We start from the raw sequence: 21,999 nt of genomic DNA on the forward strand, positions 1-21,999 counted from the left end.
TTTGACTCATAATTATGGTCTAAGAGTTCAAGAATTTAGCAGAAATATCCCTACAGTTGGTTTATACGGTATTTTTAAAGTTATATTTGCCAGTAAATAATGCAGGATGTTAGAAAGGAGAGTGCTGACTGCAGAGGAAATCATGTCAGAATGATTTATCTCTGCTCATGAGTGTGAATACCTCATTTTCACTCAAAGTGTTTTGAAAAGTTTAATCAGGAAGAAAATTGCGGCTTAAAACATTTCTTCTTTTGTTTTTTTTTTGAGACATTTTTAAAAATTTACAAATGCATTAAACAATTTCTGTTGCCAATATGTGGTATGTTTATACTGTGATGACTTACATTTTGGTAAGCTTTTTAAAAAAATGAAGTTTCTTTATACTAGTACCAAAAGAAGACTGTTGCTTTTTTTGCCAGTGAATTTTTTCTTTCCTGTTGGAAGAAAAAGCATTTATAAAATAGAATTTTCACCCCAAAATACAAAAGAGCAAACAAACAACAAAAAATAGGATATTAGTAATTTTCTCCTGAGCCCACTTGAAGTTTCAGTATTACCAATTTAACTTTCTGGTAAAATAATAAATACTATGACTGATTAAAACAAAACACACCAAAGTTACTTGGACATATTCATGATTTTAAAAGAGTTTTCTAATCACTGCTTGCAAAACAAAAGGACCATCTCTAGCTACATCAATATCTGGGTATTATGTGCAGCTTTTCCAAACTCTTCAGACATTTTTGTAGAGTGTATTTTAAATTCATTTCTGGCAAACACTACCCACCCCCACCCCCATTTATGACAACATTATTCTTTTAATTTTATTTCTTTGTCATGGTATTAATAGAGTAGCATTAATTTGTATCTCTTTTATCTAGAATTTTCTAATATTTGTTTTTCATATTCCATCAGGTCACATCTATGTGAGCAGAAATTTTAAGTCTTTGTTTCGTACTTATTTGACTGAAATACTCATTTGTGTGTGCAGTCATTCAGCAAAATCTTATTTTGCACAAATTCTGACTTTGTGCAGACACTGTTTCAGGCACTAAGTAAACAACATTCTGGGCCCTCGAGGAGAGAGCAGAGTGCAGGGTGGCCCACTCAAGTAAACAGCACGGCTTGCTTCGTATTGAGATAGACAGTGTGAGGAAGAAATTGACTTCTTTTACAAAATAACATTAGAAATTTATTTAATTGCCTTTCTGGATTATATTGTCCTTATTATATTTTTTTTCTTCTTTCCATTTTTACTTTCTTTTTCCTCCTTTATTTCTAGCTCTGTGATAAATTTCTTACGCATTCCTATGACTGGATATCAGCCAACACTTTTTTAAAAACACTCATAAATCATGAGATGATATCTTATATATGTCAAGGTTCAGTCTAAATATAAGTATTTATTATATATTTATTACTATGATACTTAGGCATTTTGACATGAGTACTATTTTATCATAATAAAAATATATCTAAGACAAGACCGGTAAATGGGAGGCCAAGCAGATGTCCTGGGTTGCCTCTCTTAAAACAGGTAGATGTTGTTTTCTGACAAGCCAAGGCAGAATATGATTATGCTCAATGCTGGATCTGAGTAAATGGGGAGCTTTCATTAGTTTTGTTGTTTTGGGAGAGATTTCAACCCTTTATTCAAGTAGTATATGTTTTATTCCTTTCTTTTAGAATAATTTTAAAGCATCAATGGTAGATTTTCTCCATAACCTCTCATGATTCAAACCCATTCCCCATCTACCACCATTTATCCATGACAGCCCAGGAGAATACATTCTTTCATGCCTGAAGTCACATATAAGCATAGCTTGCTTGTGTATGTTTCCTTGTTAAAATCTCCCCAAAGTCCATTGTAATATAGAATTATTTGGGGAATTATTGGAAAAAGTACATATATTGCCAAGGAAACAAATTCTATAGGTGTATAAAGCCTCAAACATTTACATTTTTTTTCAGTAATACGTTATATTCTAAAACAAGAAGTATATGTTTTATATTAGCTTTATTCTAATAAATATGATTTTATCCAGGGCTTACCTGTGTGTGGATTAAAATTTTAAACATAATTATATAAAGAACATGTACCAATCTTTGTTTTCTTGCTACCCTCTTTCTCTTAGTGTCCTTGTGAATTTCATTAGCACCTTCTCCATAGATACCTTAAGACAACTAGTTGAACTTAAATAACACCATATCCCTTTCTATGCAGGATCTAGCATGGGCAGCATCTGTATCTATAGTATCCTCAACCTTAGCAATTCACTTTTTTTTTTTTAATTTCCGGAATGTGAATTTTACAGGACTTAAACTAAGCAAACTAATCTGGTTGATAAAACTACCAGTTGACAGAGGTGGAATTCCAACATAGATTGTATGGCACAAAAGTCTGTGTTCTTAACCGCCTGTTTCTGTAATTTCAGTCTTGTTTTTGTCACCAAGCAGGAGATAAGCTTTTCCTAATTTTAATTCTGTTCAAAGTACAGATCTCATAATTAAAAACAAGGCAAGAAAACATGTATAAAAAAGGAAAGACCATCTTATCATGATCATTGTGAATTCTTTGGATTTGCCAGGATGAAGAAATCACTTTTCTCTACCCTGTTTCCCAGCTTCCCATGCTTTGCCCTCCATCCAGTTACTCACTTGGCAGTTTGCACTTGGGCTTGGCGGTGGGACATTCAGATATCCTGATCCACTGCAGGGCTTTCCAAATGGTGCAGTGTGCATGCAGTGCAGAGCCACAGGGCCAGCTACAACCACATCACATTTTGTTCCTTTCTTGTATGTTGCCACATAATCTTTTTTTTTTTTTTTTTGATTGGACAAACATCTACTCACAAGAGTGAGTGTTCAGCAAGCCTGAAGCTGAAGTTTACTGATTTCATCAGGTTCAACTGAAATGCAAATGTTGGCATGTCATCTATGGGTGGTTGGAGCATGCTTTGTTTTAAGTCTTGAAAAATGGATGAGTAGAAATTTGAACAGGGCTTTCATTTAGGAAAGTAGGCATTACTGTTGTCAGGATTAATTTCTCTCCATTCATTTGACAGCTTGTTTCCATGCAGAGTCTTTAATCACCAATTTAGGATTACGTTTTGCCCATTAGATGGATAGCATGTTCAGAAACTTCAGCAAGCATTGAAAGGCAGTTTTAGTTTTATAACAGTAAAAAGCCTCCTAGATTATTTATCTATCTGTGAAGGTTTATAAAAGAAGCTTTGACTTTACCCTCACATACATAGATGCTATTTTGACCTGATTAGCCCAATGTAAATAGATCCTCATAGGTATGTAGTGGGCTTTAAAAAAAATCCACTTATGCTACGGTACCAGCTTACATCACCACAGAGAATTTATATAGAATCATTTTGCTATATAATTACAAGCTGATGGTTTATAATATACAGAAAATGACTTGTTGTTTTATATTGGATGTGATGAAATCCCCTGTTTGGAAAAGAAACTAAAGGACCATTTCAGTGGATTAATGTGTAGCATTCATAAACATTCCCAGTGCTGCTCTTACAACTTGAAGACCAAGGGGAGGGACCTTGACCTTTCCTTTTCACTCTTCACTGTTAATCTAGTCAGAGATGCTTTCATTGAATGAGAAAAACAATAGTTGGACAGGACTATGAGGTAAGAAAATAGGGGAAAGAAAAAATATCTGGGGAATAAAACCATATGAATACTTTGACTAATGTTGATTCCATGGAGTTCAAAGGAAGAGGGAAGCTAAATAATTTGATTGTTTCCCAACCTTGACAAATAGTTTTATTTGACAGAATGAAATAATTAAGTCTCACTGAGGAATTTTTAATATAGCTAAGTGATCTGTGGACATGAAAACCACCAGTGTGTAGCACTGTCTTTGTTAAGGCTTTTGGTAGTTTGTAAGTTCCTGATTTTAGTTCTTCTTCCTGCGTCTTTCAGCTCTTTCTCTAAATACTTAGGAAATCTGAAGGATTATAATGACCTTAATGTCATCTGGTCTAGAGTATTCCCATTTCTTCAGGAAGAATTACATCCAGAGCTGTGATCCCAGACCCTAAGCTTACTGTTATTGTCTTCTTTTAACTTAATTCTGTCAACCAGCAATAAAAACTTACTTCAACAAAATAATATCCCAGCATAGAGAAATGGATGATGTTCCACAAAGATCTATTTGTTAACAACCATTATGCTGCATACTGTAAATGAAAATGACGAAGGCAGATTCTTTCTCTGTCTCTCAGACCTGCAAACAGGTAGTTATTATCAAAGATGGCTGTGTCTAAAACATAGCTAGTGTGAACTGCAAAATCTGGATTGCTTGCTAATCTTTTCCAAAAGAAGTTGCTGAGATCTGGAACAACTACTTATTACTTTTGCAACTTGCATCAAGGTATTCAACGTTTGTCCAATATTTCTCAAATCAGCAAAGTGAGAATTACATGAGAGGATTATGTGAAGGTACTTTATGAACTTGGTAAGCACTAACAAAATCACAGTATTCATATTCTTCTGTAGCTTTGTGGTTCTGTTTTTTCTTATTCTGTCAATTAAAAAAAAATGTTGTCTGGAAGTGCTAGAAAATTTTCAAGACACACATTTCCCACTTGCCTCAGTATTGCATCAGGTTGCTTTGTTGTAAACCAAATCACTGAAGCTTGTTCCAACTCTCTCCTGTGTTTCTGTATTCACCATGAAACAGAGCTCATTTTCTTTTTGGAACAGTAATATATTTAGTGATTGGATTTTTTTATCAAGTATAATTTCCACACAGTAAACTTTATTCTTCTGGATGTACAGTTCAGTGAGTTTTGACAAAAGTATATCATCATACAATCATCTCACTCAAGATATAGAACAGTTGCTTCAACTTCTAAAATGTCCTTATGCTGCTCCTTTGTAGTAGATTTCTACCCTTCCCCCAACTCCTGGCGAAGTGGTTGAATTTCTGACATAAAACAAATCACAAGTATGGAGGAAGTTGTATTTTAAGAGCACACAGATATCATCCCTAACTGATCTAAATCATAGAATGCTCAAGCAAGAAGTGACCTTAGGGATTATTTTCAGAGTTTATAAGCTGCAGTCTATGGACTGGGCCCATCAACAGGTCTTTTGTCTTTGACCTTCCTGGTGGCTTAAAAAGCTTTCAAATGATTGGTTTATTCTTAAAAATAGAAAGAGTTCAAATTTTTAAAAAATAGATTTCTGTCATTCTCTGAGAAACTGAGTGGTCCAGCCACACTGAGCCCTTGTTTCCCTGTGTAATTATCATCTAGAGCTTTAAATTACTCTGCAGTTTACCAAAGCCAAGAATGGGTCCTCAGGGAGAAAGGGTGAGGTCTTCCAGTTGAGTGACCCAAGGACCACTGGCTTTGAGATGGTGTCTGCTCAGAACTCAAACATCTCTTTGAGTGTTCTGTCACTCAGAAAACACCAAGCAAAGAAAATGAAAATACTTTTTCTCACCAACCCTTTAATTTTTACCCTCAAGGAGCACAGGAGGAAAACTTTTAAGAAAAACAAGGTACTCTCAACCGAAGATCGGAAAGATTTCAAGGGGGAAAAAAATCCCATTATGTAAGACGTACAAAAAGGAAGTCGGCTTATTTGTGTTCTAAAGAATACCGCCTAAGAACTCTGGCTACACTCTCTTGCTGAAGAGTGTATGTTCTGAAAGTCGAGCCTTCCTGTTTGCACTTTGCCTACCTAAGTTCAATCTTTCATAGCAGCCATGGTGATTATTTAAAATGCAGATCAGAGCATGTCATGGTATTGCTTAATGCTCCCCAGTTGTGGCTTACTGAATGTAGGATAGAATCTAAAAACATTAATGTGGGCTTCCAAGCGGTCATGACCCGGCTCCTGCCCCTTCTTCTCACTGCCCTCATCTCCTCTTCCCTCCTTTACTTAGCTCCAGCCACAGTTCTGTGTGGAGTGCTCAGCCTCCAAGTCTTCTCAGGATTTGAGCTTGTTATTGGGGGTCTGTCTGTCTTAGCACTAACCTCCTCTCTTTAGAGGGGCCTTCATTGCCCATCTAAACTAAAACGGACATGCATACTTATCCCTCCCCTGCATCTTTTGTGACACATGGACTCCTCTGTTCCTTTCCCTTTCTGTGTCTCTCAGTGCTGGGATCTTGGTTCATTAACCGTTCTCTCCTCAGGACCTTGCATGTAGTAAGAGCTCAATAAAAGTAATTGTTGACATAATGAAAGAGTGGGTGGACACCTTTCTCAAACTAACTGAGAGAAGAGATATTTGAATTTCCTTTCAGGAAGAAAACAGTTAAATTATTGAAATGTTAGGAAGTTTTGAGAAATATTTTCATTATAGGCATTGTTTTGGACAAACATTTAGAGTTAAAAAGATGTTTATTAAAAATTCACTTGGTCCTTAGATTAATTTTATACCTCTTCAGTATTGGTAAGAAAAAGGATGTTTGCCAGTTAAGACTTTTAATTATGTAAATAATGAACCAATATTTAGAAAATCTTTCCTCTCTTGTTATTTAATTTTGGTTCCCCTGATTATTTTCCTAAAATGCACAGAAGTTTTAAATGACATGTTTTGGCTTAAGGCGGGAGTCCTCTAAGTAGACCTCTCAATTTGAAAGCTCTCCAAGTTCTGCCTGTTGTTTTTGAGAACAGTTGGTACATACCTAATCTATTTGTGAATTTGAGACAGAATTTTATCATTATTTTTAAATCTAGTTTCCTTGGAGCTTAAGAAAAAGGTTTTATTTTCCCAAAGAAGAATATTACATTTATTTCACAAAAAAAAAAATAAAAAAGAAAAGAAAAATGATGAACTTGTGCAGTTGCCATTGCCTGAATCAAAATCTTGTCTTAAAACCTGAGGCCAAATAAGGAAGGGGTGAGTTGTGTTAAAGGTCATTTTGCGTTGATTAATAATCACATTCTAACATGTGTGCTTAGTGATATTTTGACAATGTCAGAAAATTAGATGTCTGTCCTAAGCAGATTTTCTCTTTACCTATTCCTATACTTACTTGGTATTTCATATCTGAAGCTATTTGTGGGGACTATGAAGGATTTCTGTGGAAGAAAATAAATCCTAGAATTTAAGGATATTGTATTTAAAGGCACTTACGCTTATATTGACTTGTAGACTTGTGTTAAACCATGTAAGTTTCATAGAGATGAGCTTAAAGTTCTAATAAGCAAAGATTAATGACATGGCCTTTAGATATGATGCCTACTGGGAAGGTAAAATACTGAAGTTGTGATTTGCTCTAACCCCATTAGGCATCGATAAAATCTGAAGAGTTTAGTTGTAATACTTGAAGGTGTTAGACGTTTGGTCATTTGCCATGCTATCTGGCATATAGAATATCTGTGTCAATGTGTATTAGTATATGGGTGTTCCCAACCCGGGATAGTTGTGGATTGCCTACAGTATTCTTAGTGTCCAGCACAATGGCTGTACAGTTGTATGGAGAATACAGAGACACTGACAGATGAGTAAGAGCACAGATAAAAGGAAAAGAAGAAGCTGTGCAGCCACTGTCTTCATCTCAGCTGGGGTCTCCCCCATAGTAACTCACCTGGTGTCAGACGAGTGGCTCACAGTGTTTTACAGATGGGGCCTCAGCAGAGATTCACGCAGGCTTGCACATTTTATCTGTCACACAGATGTTTCGTCTTCTGTTTTCTAGCCAGCAAGGCAACAGCTCAACTTTGCTGGAGGATCACCTCCAGATGTTCAACCAAAGACAGACCCTGGTACCCCACTGAGAGTAAGCAGACATTTCGCTGCATCTGGGGCCACTCAGCAGCAGTACAAATTAGAAAAGGGTTAGCCATACCATCCTTGTAATGGTGATATTTGTAGTTCAAAAACACATAGAACACAACATTGTCTAAATGCTTACAAATAGCACCAAGTAACTTCATTTTAAAAATCTGAAATAAGTCAAACCTGGCAGGCAATATTTTTCTGTGACTTTTGTTTGTGGATTTTCCTTGCTGATGTTAATTGCTAATTTTTCCATTCTGGCAAATTTGAGTGTTTAAATGAAAACAGCTTTAGTTAAATACCTCAAGTAAAATCAGAAGTGCAGGTTAACTCTCTCTGTGCATTTATACATTTTTATAACACTGTCCCTAGGATGTCCCATTTATCTTTCTCTCTCTCTCTCTCTCTCTCTCTCTCTCTCTCTCTCTCTCTCTCTCTCTCTCTCTCTCTTTAGTGGCTCTATACAAAAAGAAATTTTATTCCACAAAAGATGAGCAAGTGGTTGTTACTAGTCATGTAGACATTGGCATTGCTTCATAACCTAGGAGAAAATTGTGAAAGCATTGTTGCTCAGCATTAAGTTAAGTGTTCATATATTTATGAAGCTCCAGCTAGGTGTTATGTGATTGATTATTAGGTACTAGGATAGAATATAATGAGAAACATCAAGCTCATGACTTCATGAAGTTTAAATTCTACTGAGGGACATGAACACCTACGACTGTAAACAAAAATAGTTACATGATGCTAGACAGTTAGAAGGGCTATAAGGAAATATCATTGAGACAACAATAGAGGTAAAATCTGATAAGAAGGAACTTGTTAGGAATGTAAATGAGGAAGCAAAGAGAGGACAGCCTCTCCTCTGACCCTGTGGGAGAATCATGTTGGCATGTTCATGTTCTTAGGACAGGCAAAAGTACTGTAACTAGAGTTCAAGAATGAGACTGGAGGAGATATTATGAGAAGTCAGGTGGGGCCAGGTCCTAGAAAGTCTATGCACCATGTTATGAGATTTGTATTTTATTATAAGCCTAAGGAGAAGCCATTGGAGGACTGCACATAGAGAACTGATATCACCTAAACTATATTTTGAAAAGAATTACTAGAGCTACAGTAAGAGAAGGAACCATTGAAGTCCAAGAGGGCAAGACGCAAGCCCCAATAGTTGATTATTTTGGAAGTTCTTAAAGAAAACAATGGTACTTAAGACTGCAATGGTGGCAGAGGAAGTGGAGAACTGTGTCCAGATACAGGCTGCATTTGGAAGACTGGATTGCTGAGGACTTGATAATAGAAGGAATAGAAAAGATGGGAGAAAAACAAGCATAACATCTAGATTATTGACTCCTGCAGTTGGGTGATGCTGTTCACTCAGATGAGAAAGATTGGATGATCAGTACATTTGGGTGGAATGAGACTAAAGATCATTTTTGAACTATTTAAAGTTTATGTCGATACCTTTTAGATATTTTAGACCTAAGCATTTAGTAAGCAACTAAATATGCAAGGTTAGAGCTCAGGGGAGAGATTAAAATTGTTTATATTAATTCAGTTGTCATCATAATATAGTTTTCAGAAGAGAATACAAAGAAGAGAATAGAATGTTCTAGGTTTCTGCTGTTTTTTTTAACAATCAAATTCATATTTTGCAATCTCGGAGATGAGTTGGCTTCTTTGGGGCATGAGATTTCTTTTTTATAAAATAAGGGTCTTAAGAATGTTATTAGACGTTTTCAACCCCAGAATTTTATATCTATATGATTTCTACTCATAAATTGCTTTTTTTATGTCAAAAAAATTTATTTTATAAACTGTTAAGGAATTCTACTTGTGGAAAAAAAGAACATTTTGCCATTTGGCTTTTTAATACCAAGTGATCCCAATGTTATTCATTCTGGCTTTCCCCCCCCCCCTTTCTATTTCCCTTAGTACATCAGGAGTGTAGATGAAGTCAGAGGAATTACTGGAACAAATGCCATTGTTTCCATATTGTGCACTAAAAATTATTATGTACGGTGTCATAGATGTCTCTGTGTTTGTGAGGTTGTGAACACTGATGAGATTTGATTGATGAACTGATAGAGGTGATTTCTGGGTACTTCACTGGCCTCAGACATACATTAATATGTCAGATTTCAGAAAGGATTCTGTTAAACTGGACCTTGAACACTCAAGATTTTATCTGTATTAGAGTCTTCTTTGACTTGGTGTCGATGGAAAATTATATTCTAGCACATTAATGCTCAGATTGTCTGACCTTTGGCTGCACCAAGTGACATCAGTCTTGTTTTTCAAGATGCTCTGATTTTTGTCTTGTTCCTCTACCTAAATTGGTTCACCTTCACTGACGCCTCTTAACATCTCATTTACATGGCTGATGGATTTTGCATCTGTGCCATCCTGAATGACCTCAATGAGAGAGATTTTGGTCAAATGATGTGGATAAAAACCTAGCTGACATAGATTCTAAAGAGAATGAAAAAAAAAAGAGAGAAATGACAATGAAGAGATAACTGAAGGGGTTTCGTGGTGGAGGGAGAGATACAGCAGCGGAGAGAGGGTCAAGGGAAGTTTCTTCCTTAAGATGGACCATATTACTAAATCATGTATAAATGAGAAAATATCCCAGTAGGAAGGGCCACGTAGGACAGAGGGCAGAGTGCTTCACTGCAGGAGTAGATGGGATCCAGGGCATAAGATGAGATAGGCGTGACATTTTGTTCACTGTAACAGCAGGAAAGTTGGAAGGAACCACTTGGTAACTGCAGTGATAGAAGGATGCTGAGTTTCTCTTCTGCTGCTTCTATATTCTCAGTGAAATAAGAACAAAGGGATCAGCAGGGAGTGAGGAAAAGGCAGGGATGTCCAGATTTGAGAAGAAAGAAGGCAGTACGAAGCAATCCTTGGAAAAGTAAGAGTGAATTAACTAGAGAAAGGGAGGAGGATTTGCAGGCAGCATGGAGGGCCATCAGAGGCGCAGGGTTATGAATTTAAGGAGAAACACTCAGCATGATTTTAATTAGTTTGTTTATTTCCTGGCTCATTCCGCTGCTTGAATTTGGCAGAGATTTAGTGTGAACCAAGGTTAGGAGTCTTCTTTGTCCAGTAAAATTCATATTAAGGAGGGTTAAGCGGGATCTAGTCCAGCAAGAAAGGAAGTTAGCAAGTGAGGGGAGCAGTGGGCAGTGAGATTTGCCTCGGAGGACCCACTGGAGGTGAGGAATGGTTGGAGTCCATAGTATTCAGAGAGTGATCCAAAACAAAAAATAGTGCTTGAAATGGAGATCTAGGAGACTTCTGTGCAGTCACTGCTGAAGACGTGGAAGGTAAGATCATGGTATTTTGAGCTGAATTAGAACAGAAGACCCCAACTTTGGAGGTTAGGAGATCAAGTGACTGAGAGGCAATGTTGGCACCAGGAAAAAAATAAATAAAAAGAAAAACAGCAAGAGAAAAGTCTTTTTGCTTAATGAGAGGTGACCATAACCTCCTCTGGATTATTGAATACTCCCCATAGTATCAACAAACATCTAGAAGCTGGCTGAGGTTCAGAGCCACCCTCTAGTAAGGAGGGTCTTCTGACATGACATTACATAGCGCAGCGGCCCGTGCTCTCTGGCCTTTCATGTCGTTGGAATCATTTCCACCACCCTCTTGGGGGTGTCTGCTTGCCTTTTGTGTGTCGTTGTTCTACCAGCTCTAAGAAGCCATCTCCCGTTAACCTTTCCAGCTAAGCTGTGGTAACAAGAGGGAGCATTTCTACAGCTCAGTGAGCATCCATCCAGGTGAATTGTCAGCATTCTTACTACAAATACTTTCTCTGAAAGGCTCTTTAGCTTCCTTCAGCTTTTTTCAGATAAATCCCTTCTTCCCACAAGACCCTCTAACCTTCTCTCTGTAGGAAGTAAGGGCTGGGGCCTGACTGACTTCCTTTCCGTCTTCAAAGCAGTATTCTTTCTTATCCCTCTTTCAGCACAAATTAGGACTTTTCCTTTAAAATCTGACTTGCTTTTTATGATCTTATAGGTTCTCTTTCTAAAAGCAAATCCATGGGACCCTACAGTTGTGTAGTCAGAATTCAGGACTATTACATTTCTCTTTTCTTCAGCTTCACAGAGGTATGCAAACTATTACAAATTTAAGACAGAGATTGCTGGTTAATGTTTAGCATTGGATCACAAGTACAGAATATAGTTGCTTCAAATTACTTTAAGACATTCAGAACAAGATAACAGGAATATTCTCCTTGTGCTGACTGCCCAGGAAAAATAGCAAATAGATTGTCGGCACCAAGGACATTAATATTGAAACTGGCTTTCTTCAGTTTGATGTGGATCTTAATTAGCTCGTGTTCTATTAGCTTGATCCTGTCTGACTTAGGTCTCGAGATACTTAGTTCTCTTATATGGTTTATTCTAAATTATACTTTATTTCTAGAGATTCTCTACCCAAACAGCATAAACTCCAGCATCATCTTTCCAGCATTTTCTTCCAGTCTTCAAATCCCACCGGCCTTTTCTCAGGAAAACTCCCTTTTCCCCATTCCCACTCCTATATCAAGGAGGATAGGCCCTCATATCATCCATGTTCCTTTCTTTAAAGCATTTGTCCTACATAAAAATAAAATCTTCCTTCTTAAAAAATAGTAAATTTATTTATCTGTTTCATGACTTTCTCACACACTGAAATCCAGGCCTTAAGGGCAGCACAGTGGTTTTTTTCCATGCTGAGCATGCTGTCTTAAAGACGGAGATAATTATTGAACAAATGAATGAAAACTCCCAAGACATCTACCTATAGTCAAAATGAGGGGATCTGTTGGTGTGTTCAGAAATATTTGAGATTGTGTGGACCAGAGGATGTCTATAAGCTTAAAGAGCTTGCCCTTCAAAGTTTGAGTAATTATGTATTCAAACTTTAAAACATGTTTAGTTTTAAAACCTAATTATGTCTGAGTGGGAGGTTAACTTAAATTTTATGTAGAAAAATCTGTATTCATGGTTTTTTAGTGGTGGTATTCTAAGTGTGCTGCTAGTTATAATAATTGGCATCTTGCTTGCATAGGCATTGACTTAGCAAAAAAAAATTCTTACCACCCTTGAAAACTCAGTTTGAGGTCTACAGATGACCAGTCAATAGGACTATTATGAAATAAAACAAAAGGCCCATGTAAGATGAAATCATCTTTAAACTATTTCGCCATTTATTGAGTCTTTGTTATGCTATTTTGTTATTGTTTAAATTAGGAATATCATCAGTTGTCTTTCTTAATCACCAAGCAGCTAACCTAAATGTTTTTGAAGATTACATGTAATTTAATCTATAAAATAACCAAAATGTCTAAATAATAATTTTTAGATTGAAAGTTAATTCCTTGTTTCTTTCCCATTACTCAGTTTCATTTGGATTTATAAAAACATTTGAGTGTATCAAATTTTTTAAAAGTCCTGTGCCTTTTTAAAGTTCAGAATTTCAAAATAAATGTCTCTGTGTTTTATAAGTATATCTGTGAAGGTGCTTTATCACTTGACTATGATTTGACTGTGTAGGTATTGAAAAATTAGATAGACATGAAAGGCTACTTGCATTTGTATTTGGGGCTTCTATAAAGGTTAAAATTTGTTGAAAAATTATATCTGGGAAGTTTTTTATTACTTCCTTTCCTCTTTTGAGAAAAGTATTATTTCCAAGCTTATTTGTATTAAATGGCCTACATCAAACCTGTCCTTGTGAAAGTTTCATGGTTACCTTTTCCCCCACCTTTTCCACCATTTTCTAAATGCATTAGGGAGTAATCTTTTTTTTTTTTTTTTTTTAAAGGCCAATACAGATGGCAGGACTGCTCCAGATTTTGTGTTACTGAGGAAGCTGTTGCATACAAATTTATTTTGAAACTATGAGCAATGATTAAAAATCAGAGGGTGTTGCAGTAGAGTTATTAGAGGTCAAAATATGATTTGCTGTTACCATCAAGAACTATTGACTTTTGAACCCCTGAACACTCTCTTCTAGCTGCTTTCGAAATCTATTGAACAACTGAAGCAACCAGGCAGTCACCTGGAGGAAGCTGAGGAAGAGCTTCAGGGGGACCAGGCCATGCAGGAAGACAGAGCGCCCTCTAGTGACAACAGCAGTAGGAGCGACAGCAGTGCTTGTGTGGATGACACACTGGGACAAGTTGGGGCTGTGAAGGTCAAGGAAGAGCCAGTGGACAGTGATGAAGATGCTCAGATCCAGGAAATGGAATCTGGGGAGCAGGCTGCTTTTATGCAACAGGTAATAGGCAAAGATTTAGCTCCAGGATTTGTAATTAAAGTTATTATCTGAACATGAAATTCATTGCAGGTTTTGGTAAATGGATATCATTTCCTATTAGTTTATAACTCTGAAGGATCTGATTTTAGTGTTTGAGGATTCTAATACAGGTGAATGTATATATCTATGTAGAGATCTGTCTATGTTGATCTCTAAGTAGATATTCAAGGTTTAATTGAAACTCCACTGGTAAGAAAATACCTGTTACACTAAAATTATGCTACATAATATCCAAGTAATTAATAGGCTTTAAATTCATCCCAAAGCCTGCTGCACCATTTACTTCTAAGGAAAATGAACTTACTGTTATTTTTAGTTTATCTGTTGAGATCAGTGACTGCTGGATGTACTCATCCAGTCTGATCAGTGAAACATCCTATTAGTTTTTGGTCTTTTTGAACATATAGAATCCGATTTTCACATCACTGTACATAATGTATCATACTACTGTCTTAAGCACTGTTAAAGGTAGTCTGCCCCTCCTTCCTCTCTCTTTTTTGTTAAGTAGAAATATTCTGGTTACCATACCAGTAGTCCTAGGCTATTGTGTAGATTGCAATTGAAAATATTAGAAATGCAGGCGGTTTTAAATATGTAAATGCAAATTGGAGTACTTTAAATATAACATTATGTCTCACCTAGCACTGCACATTTTACTTTTATCTTGTGTAATTTGATGACATTGTGCATTTAAAAAAGATCAAATGAAGCAGATGCAAATGTTGGTGAGAAGTAATGTGCAACATTATGGTCCAATCAGATACTTATCGTATCTACAACTGCAGAAAATACAGTGATTGTCACCTGATAGCAAGTCAAAACCAGTTTTTTAAAAAAGGTGTATTTTATAATCATTATGACTAGATGCTCTTAGATATAATTCCATAATGACATGGCACATGCCATATCATTTTGGCAAATGAAAAATTATGAAAGTTGGGTTTAACAAAATAATTTACTTGTATATAATGCACCTTCAGAAGGACTATGTCCTTTGATTCTATAAAATACAAACAACTTTGAAGGCAAAGAAGACCATGTTTATTTAAGTCAGTTCTTTGTCAGGTTCCTGCTGTTCTACTACAGAAAAGTGATTCTGTGAGGCTGAACAGGAAATGCCTTGTGGAAACAGGAAGTCCAAGTGATTCATGTACTGAGGAATGTAGGAAAAAAAAGTCTGAGGATAGTGTTTTACTCTTTCTGTTTTTAAAGGGCACTCTATGAATTGATTTATTGTCTAAGAAAATAACACCACAAGTAGGGAAATTGTTACGGAAGCTTTTCACTGGAACATTTCCTTCATATTCCCTTTTGATATGTTTACCTTGTTTTATAGGTTTACTTTTGTTAAGCTAGTTAAAGGTTCATTGTATTAAGATCCCTTTAATATGGATAATCCAAATTGACCTAGAATCTTTGTGAGGTTTTTTTCTATTAAAATATTTATATTTCTAAATTCAAGGTATTTTAAGGTGTAGTATCCTGTTTCAAAGGAGATATAGCAGTTTTGCCAAATGTAGACATTGTTCAACTGTGTTACTGGCACGTGTTGTTTACATTTTGCTGTGACATTTAAAAATATTTCTTTAAAAATGTTACTGCTAAAGATACATTATCCTTTTTTAAAAAGGCTCCATTCAAATTAAATTAACATAACTAGAAGTTAGAAAGTTTAAAACTTTTCCATATAATGAAAGTCCTTCTGATAATTTGACAAATAGCTATAATAGGCAACACTCCCTATCACCAACATATTGGCTAGTATATTCCTTCATATTAAAATGACTTTTTTGTCAGTTGTTTTGCATTAAAAATATGGCATGCCTAAGATAAAATTGTATATTTTTTCCATCTCATAAATATTCATTTTCTTCAAAGTCTTTTTTCAATCTCATAAAAAAAGGGATAGTGCATCTTTTAAAATACATTTTATTTGGGGAGGAACATGTGGCTGAGCAGACTTTTGTATAATATTACTTCAAAGATATGTAATCACAAACAAAAAAACTATTTTTTATAATGTTATTTGAGAGAGCTTCATCAGTACAGTTGGTGGACGTTAATTGTTTGAATTTGATAGTCTTTGAATTTAATCAAGAAACTACCTGGAACCAGTGAAAAGGAAAGCTGGACTTAAATAATCTTAGAACTAATTGATAAATGTCTCTTTTAAAATATACTGTATTTATTATAATTTACACCCTTGAAGGTGATCTCTTGTTTTGTGTTGTAAATATATTGTTTGTATGTTTCCCTTCTTGCCTTCTGTTATAAGTCTCTTCCTTTCTCAAATAAAGTTTTTTTAAAAGATCCCCTTTCATACATTTGGCTTTGTGTAAACTTTATATATTTAATTGAATTTGAAACTTGTATGCCAGGTCTCATATGCCAAAATATATTGCCATTTTTTTTGTTGAATCAAGAAAATAAAGATATTTTGAGAAGTTACTTCTAATACCATTAAAAAATAATCATTCAACAATAACGACTCTAAACTATTTACACCAGCCATTATCAAATAGTAAACATATGTAAAATTTGTTGCATTCTCCTTTTTCCAGTGTGAATTTTCCCATGATATGCTATCATCTTTGGTATTTAAATTAAAATGTCAACTTATAAATATAAAACTTCAAATAAATAGATGTCAGTTCCTAATTTTGCTCAACTTAAAAATTATTTTTAAAAAGCTTATTATAATCCCTTGATGATAACAAGCATTCAGTAAATATTAAAATGAATAATTTTCCAACTATTATAATAATTACGCTTATCACAATGAGATCTTGAACTACACATATATAGTGACAGGGAATAAATTCAAAGAGAAAATAGTAATTAAATGAGCTCCCCTTGTGTGGTAACAATTGCTGTAATACTAGTGTGAAGAACAAAGAGCCTAATCAGGTAAAGGGAACTGTACCATACTTGTCCCACGGGCCAGGCGGTATCTACTTACTCCTCTTCTAAGGTGTTGCCAGCAAAACTCGAGTCAATGCTTCATAATGTGTTACTGTGTATTTGGTTCAATAGGTTAAAAGTAATTTTTTATGTTCTTTGGTTCACTTAATCTAATCTTCAGTAGTGTCATATTCTAAGTTACAACAGTATTGCATTAGAGTGTTAAGAAATATGGAGCTATAATTATTGAATATTACATAATGCATTATCATTCTATGAGACCATAACTTGGATAACTCGGTAAGAATTCTGGAAATACCATTAATGCTAGTTATAATTTTCTGAAATTTGGCTTTGGACTATTATTCAAAAGATTAATTCAGAAGAGATCCTAAAATAAGAGAGGAATCCATGAAATAATGGTTTTATAGTGTATATCTGATTTCTGAAATATTATATAAAGTAACCATTTTAATAAAAAGCATCAGTATTTTTTTCTCCATAAAAACATTCCTTGCCAAGGCTTGGTATAAAAAAAATCATTAGAGTTTTTCTTCTGCAGTAAGCCTCCTCCCTGGTGAAGGTGATTGCTAAAGGGTAGAGTACTACTTTTCATAGATTGCCTTTAAGAAGTTTTTATTTGTTTCATACTTTTCCTTCCAAAGGATGTTATAAAAGAGTTTTTAAATCTATAACAGATTTTTTTTAAAATCTGGCATTTCTTGGTGATTTTTTTTCCAATAATTGGAACATGAGTTTATAAGTCACTGTAGAAGGTATAAATGGTGGGTGTACATTTGAGGATTTACAGTGATAAATAGTTGAGGGCTTTAATTGTAACCAGTTGTAGTGAGAAGCTTTGAGATGCAAGAGAAGGCTTTTGAAACTATCTCTCCCTTTATTATTGATAATTTTTCCATCTAATATAGGAGAGTGATCAAAGAATTTAGACAAAGGGAAAATGGGTTTGTGATTTTCCACCAAGCTCAGAATATATTTGGACTTAAAAAGGTTTCTACTCATATGGTTTCATATCTTTTTGTAATAACTTCTTTGAGGCTTATGAACTATTTAGACAATGTTTCATATTTGGATCATCTTTATTTGCCAAAAGATTTTTACTTTCAATGATTGTAGCCCTACAGTGCAACCAGGCATTCTTGCAAACACTTTGTATCTATTAATCTTCTCAATCTACTCACATCTATCAACTTGTTCAGGCCTCACTTATTAAGTAAATAACACTATCATTCCATCCTAGAGCTAAGAGCACTGGGCACTGAGTAGTAAAAGTCAAGGTCACCCAGTTAGTGGCAGTCCAATTTTAATGTGGCACCAGAGTCCTTGCTCTCAAGCTTTAGCACTGCTCAAAAGCTTGTGCAGCAGTTCTCTTGACATGTCCCATATGCATGCTTCTGACCAGTATATTCAATTGATCCTACTTCTCAGTCTAGTCCATCCACCATCCGCCTCCCCATTAGCATTTACCAAACTGTTTTGAATCACTTACCTCTCTCTCTTCTTTTAATTACTGCTACAAATTACAAGATTAGGATTCTTTTATTTTCCCTAACAGCTGAGGGTTGTAATTCCTGCAATGATGTAGTCAGTCATTTTTAATCATGAAAACATGGGGGGTTTTCTTTTGTTTTGTCCCTTACCCCCAGTTCCAGTACTGAGATGGATTAAAATAGAGTGACCATACCTGGGTAGAAAGGACTTCAACCAGCCAAGTTGACCTTCACCACTGCTCACCTAATTCCCCAGCCAAGGCACAGAATCCAGTTTTTAAGTAGGACCCTGTCTGTTAAAACATTTTTAACCTGTCAGGCATGCACTTGATAATCATTTTGACCTACATGTTCTGTATAAAACGTTGAGGATGGAAAAACAGAATCATCCATTGAGTTGTAGACCTCTGAAGCATTTTTTTTTTTTCTAATTAGAATGTGCAGAAGAGTCCTTTTGAGAGAAACAGATTCTGACCACACTCCCACAGGTTCTGATCCTATAGTCCTGACCTGGAGCTCAGGAATGTACATTTTTCAAGCCATTTGGGAGAATGGTTCAGAAATGACTTTGGAGATGGCTAACGACCTTAACCTGTGGCCTGATTCTTAATAGCTTTTACCTGAGATTCTCAATTCTTTGGTTCATAGTTTCAGAATATACTTCTCATATTTCTTGTATGATTATCCTTGTTTTCTTATTTATTTTGACTCAACTGTGGTTTATCATCACTACATTCACTGCTATTCCTTCCATTGGTAGTATTTGTTCTTTCTTCTAATTTAAATAATTTCTAAGCTTATTTTTAGAGCTGTAGTTGACCAAGATTTGGCTGATTATTTTTCTTCAAAGTTTCTGTGCTATTTGTTGTGCTTTTAAAAATTGGGATAAAATTTTAAAATATAAAGTTCACCATTTTAAGCCTTTTAACATGTACAATTCATTAGTTTCTAGCACATTTGCAATGTTCTGCAGCTAATGCTACTAATTCCAGAACATTTTCATTATCTCTGCTTCTTAAGCAGTCACTCCCTGTTCCTGTATGCTCCCGACCCCTGGAACCATTCACCCATTTCATATCTGTATGGATATGCCTATTGAAGATATATTGTATTCATGAAATCATGCATTATGTGGTCTTTTGTCTCTGGAAGGTTCATCTGTGTGGTAGTAGGTATCAGTCCATTTCTTCTTGTAGCTGTATACTATGCCCTTGTATGGATAGACTGCATTTTGTTTATCAGTTCATCTGTTGACAGATGCTGGATTAGTTTTAGTTTTTGTCTCTCATGGGTTATGCTGTTATGAACATTCATATACAAATTTTTATGTTTATGCATGTTTTTTATTTCTTGGCAGTATATATCTGGGAATAAACTTGCTGGGTCATAAAGTAATACTAACTTTCTGAGGAGCCACCAAACTGTTTTTCCCATAGTTCAATTATTCTCACTTCCCACTAGTAATACGTGAGGGTTCCAATTTCTCCATATCTTTTTTACACATCATTTTCCTGTTTTTTTGATGGTACCATACTAATGGGAGTGAAGTGCTGCCATTTTTGCTCTGGTTTCCATGTCAAAAAGAAGTAATGATTGTGATCATCTTTTCACTTGCTTATTGCCAGATGCATGATGGAGAAATGTCTACTCAAAGTCTTTACCTACTTTTAAAACTGGCTTATTAAGTTGTAAGAGTGTATTAAAATACATTTTGCTTATTATTCCCCTATCAGACATATGAGTCCCTTGATGAGTGGACATCTTAAGTTTTACTAAATCCTTTTTGTCTCTTTTTCCTTCGGTGCATGTGCTTTTGGTATTGTAATTAAGAAACCATTGCTTAATCTAAAATTGCAAAGATTGACCCCTGTTCTTCCTTCTCAGAGTTCTGTGGTACTCACTTTTAAGCCTTTGACCCCTTTTGAGTTACATACACTATTTTTTATAAAATTTTCTTCCATGCATTTGAGTTATTCTTAAAGAGATACTATCTTAATGACTGGCTCCATTTTTTCATGCATCGTCTGTTTTCCTTATTTCTCTTTGACTTTGGTCCTGTGTTTCTGCCCTTCCTGCTGCTAATTCTTGTTGCTTTCTAGCATTTGATACATTTTATTCCCCCTTTTCTTCCCAAAGAACCATTTAAATGCCACAGTCTTGATGTTGATTATGTTTGATACAAACTGAGTGAAAAATTAAGTTTATTTTCCTTTAAGGGATGCTTTATTCCTTGTACTTTTAAAAAACTAAATTGGTTATTTCTCTTCATAGATATGGTTTTTAAATCCTACCCTTCACTCATTTTCACTTATGTCTACTTTGCACTTAAATTTCACATTGCACTTAAAGTTCATGTTGTTTGTGTCTTTCCTTTGAATTTTATGCCTCTGTTGATAGAAAATGTGGAAAGACCCTCAGATTTACTGTGTTGAAAGTGGTAGCTGCTTATAGCTATAGAGCACTGAAAATGTGGTTGGTGAGAATTGAGATCTGCCTCAAGTACAAAATGCACACCAGATTTCAGAGACATAGTATAAAATTTTATTAATATCTTACTAAGCATGGTGTTGATTACATATTGAAATAACAATATTTTAAATATCCTATTATTAAAATTAACCTTGTTTTTTTAAAATGCAACTACTAGGAAATTTTAGATTATATATGTGAATTAAATTTCTGGCTTACATTGTATATTTTTATTTCTGCTTTAGATCATCTCTATCTCATCATCTCAGATCTCATCACATCATATTGGAAACCAGTGGGCTATAAAACCTGAACCAATAAATATTTGTTCTTGCCAGTATCTTTTCATTGCTCTTAGTCTGACACAGAGGCACAAAATCTAAGTATTAGAAGAAATATGTGACATCTTACTGGGTTCAAAATTTTTTTTCTCCTCTTAAAATAATGATTAAATATAAGTTTTATCATTAATATTAGTTAGAAGGACAATTCATTGACTGCACTTACCCTCATCTTAAAGTTAGTAAATTCATCTCTAAAGTGTGCTGGTTTTTTTTTTCTGCTCCTTTATTTTTTCAGTGAAAACATTTAGACACAGGTATGGATTAATATGAAGCTATCTTTGTTAATCTTCTCTCCTTTATTTCATATGTGTAATTAGTCTTTCTGTTTCTAATTTCAAACTCACCATCCTTTCACTTTCCCTCTGGCTCTGCTTCCCCTGGGGAACTACCTTCATTAATACTAAAATAAATTTGTGGTCTTATCATTGTAATAGCCTCCTTGGAAACACTGGGATGTTTCTACAAATTTGATTAATATACTGTGACTTGCCAGTGCCATATTCCCATTGTCTGTGGCATGACCTACCTGGTGATTTCATCCTAATTGTTTTCTTTGAGTGGTATCAAGAAGTTATGTTCTAATATATTGTATATTAGAATATAATATTTTGTATTATATTGTAATCCAATGTTACACTTGCTCCATCCAATATATTCTAATTACTTAGGCACCTTAGTGCTCCAGTCCACAG

General features: G+C 35.1%; 1 protein-coding gene across 3 annotated transcripts in view; it reads left to right on the plus strand.

Moving 5' to 3' along the window:
* Positions 1-21,999, plus strand: part of Hdac9 (histone deacetylase 9) — a 662,331-nt gene that overhangs the window by 339,356 nt on the left and 300,976 nt on the right. For 2 of the 3 annotated variants that reach the window (XM_026407971.2, XM_026408036.2), the window contains one exon: positions 13,780-16,610. In XM_026407971.2, coding sequence (XP_026263756.1) covers positions 13,780-14,094 — 315 coding nt within the window. In that variant the 3' untranslated portion in view covers positions 14,095-16,610. Of the gene's footprint in view, positions 1-7,684; positions 7,766-13,779; positions 16,611-21,999 lie in introns of those variants that run through there. The other variant, XM_026407939.2, reaches the window with a different exon arrangement.

The sequence above is a fragment of the Urocitellus parryii genome, chromosome 3 (genome assembly GCF_045843805.1).
Source record: "Urocitellus parryii isolate mUroPar1 chromosome 3, mUroPar1.hap1, whole genome shotgun sequence".
NCBI lineage: Eukaryota > Metazoa > Chordata > Mammalia > Rodentia > Sciuridae > Urocitellus > Urocitellus parryii.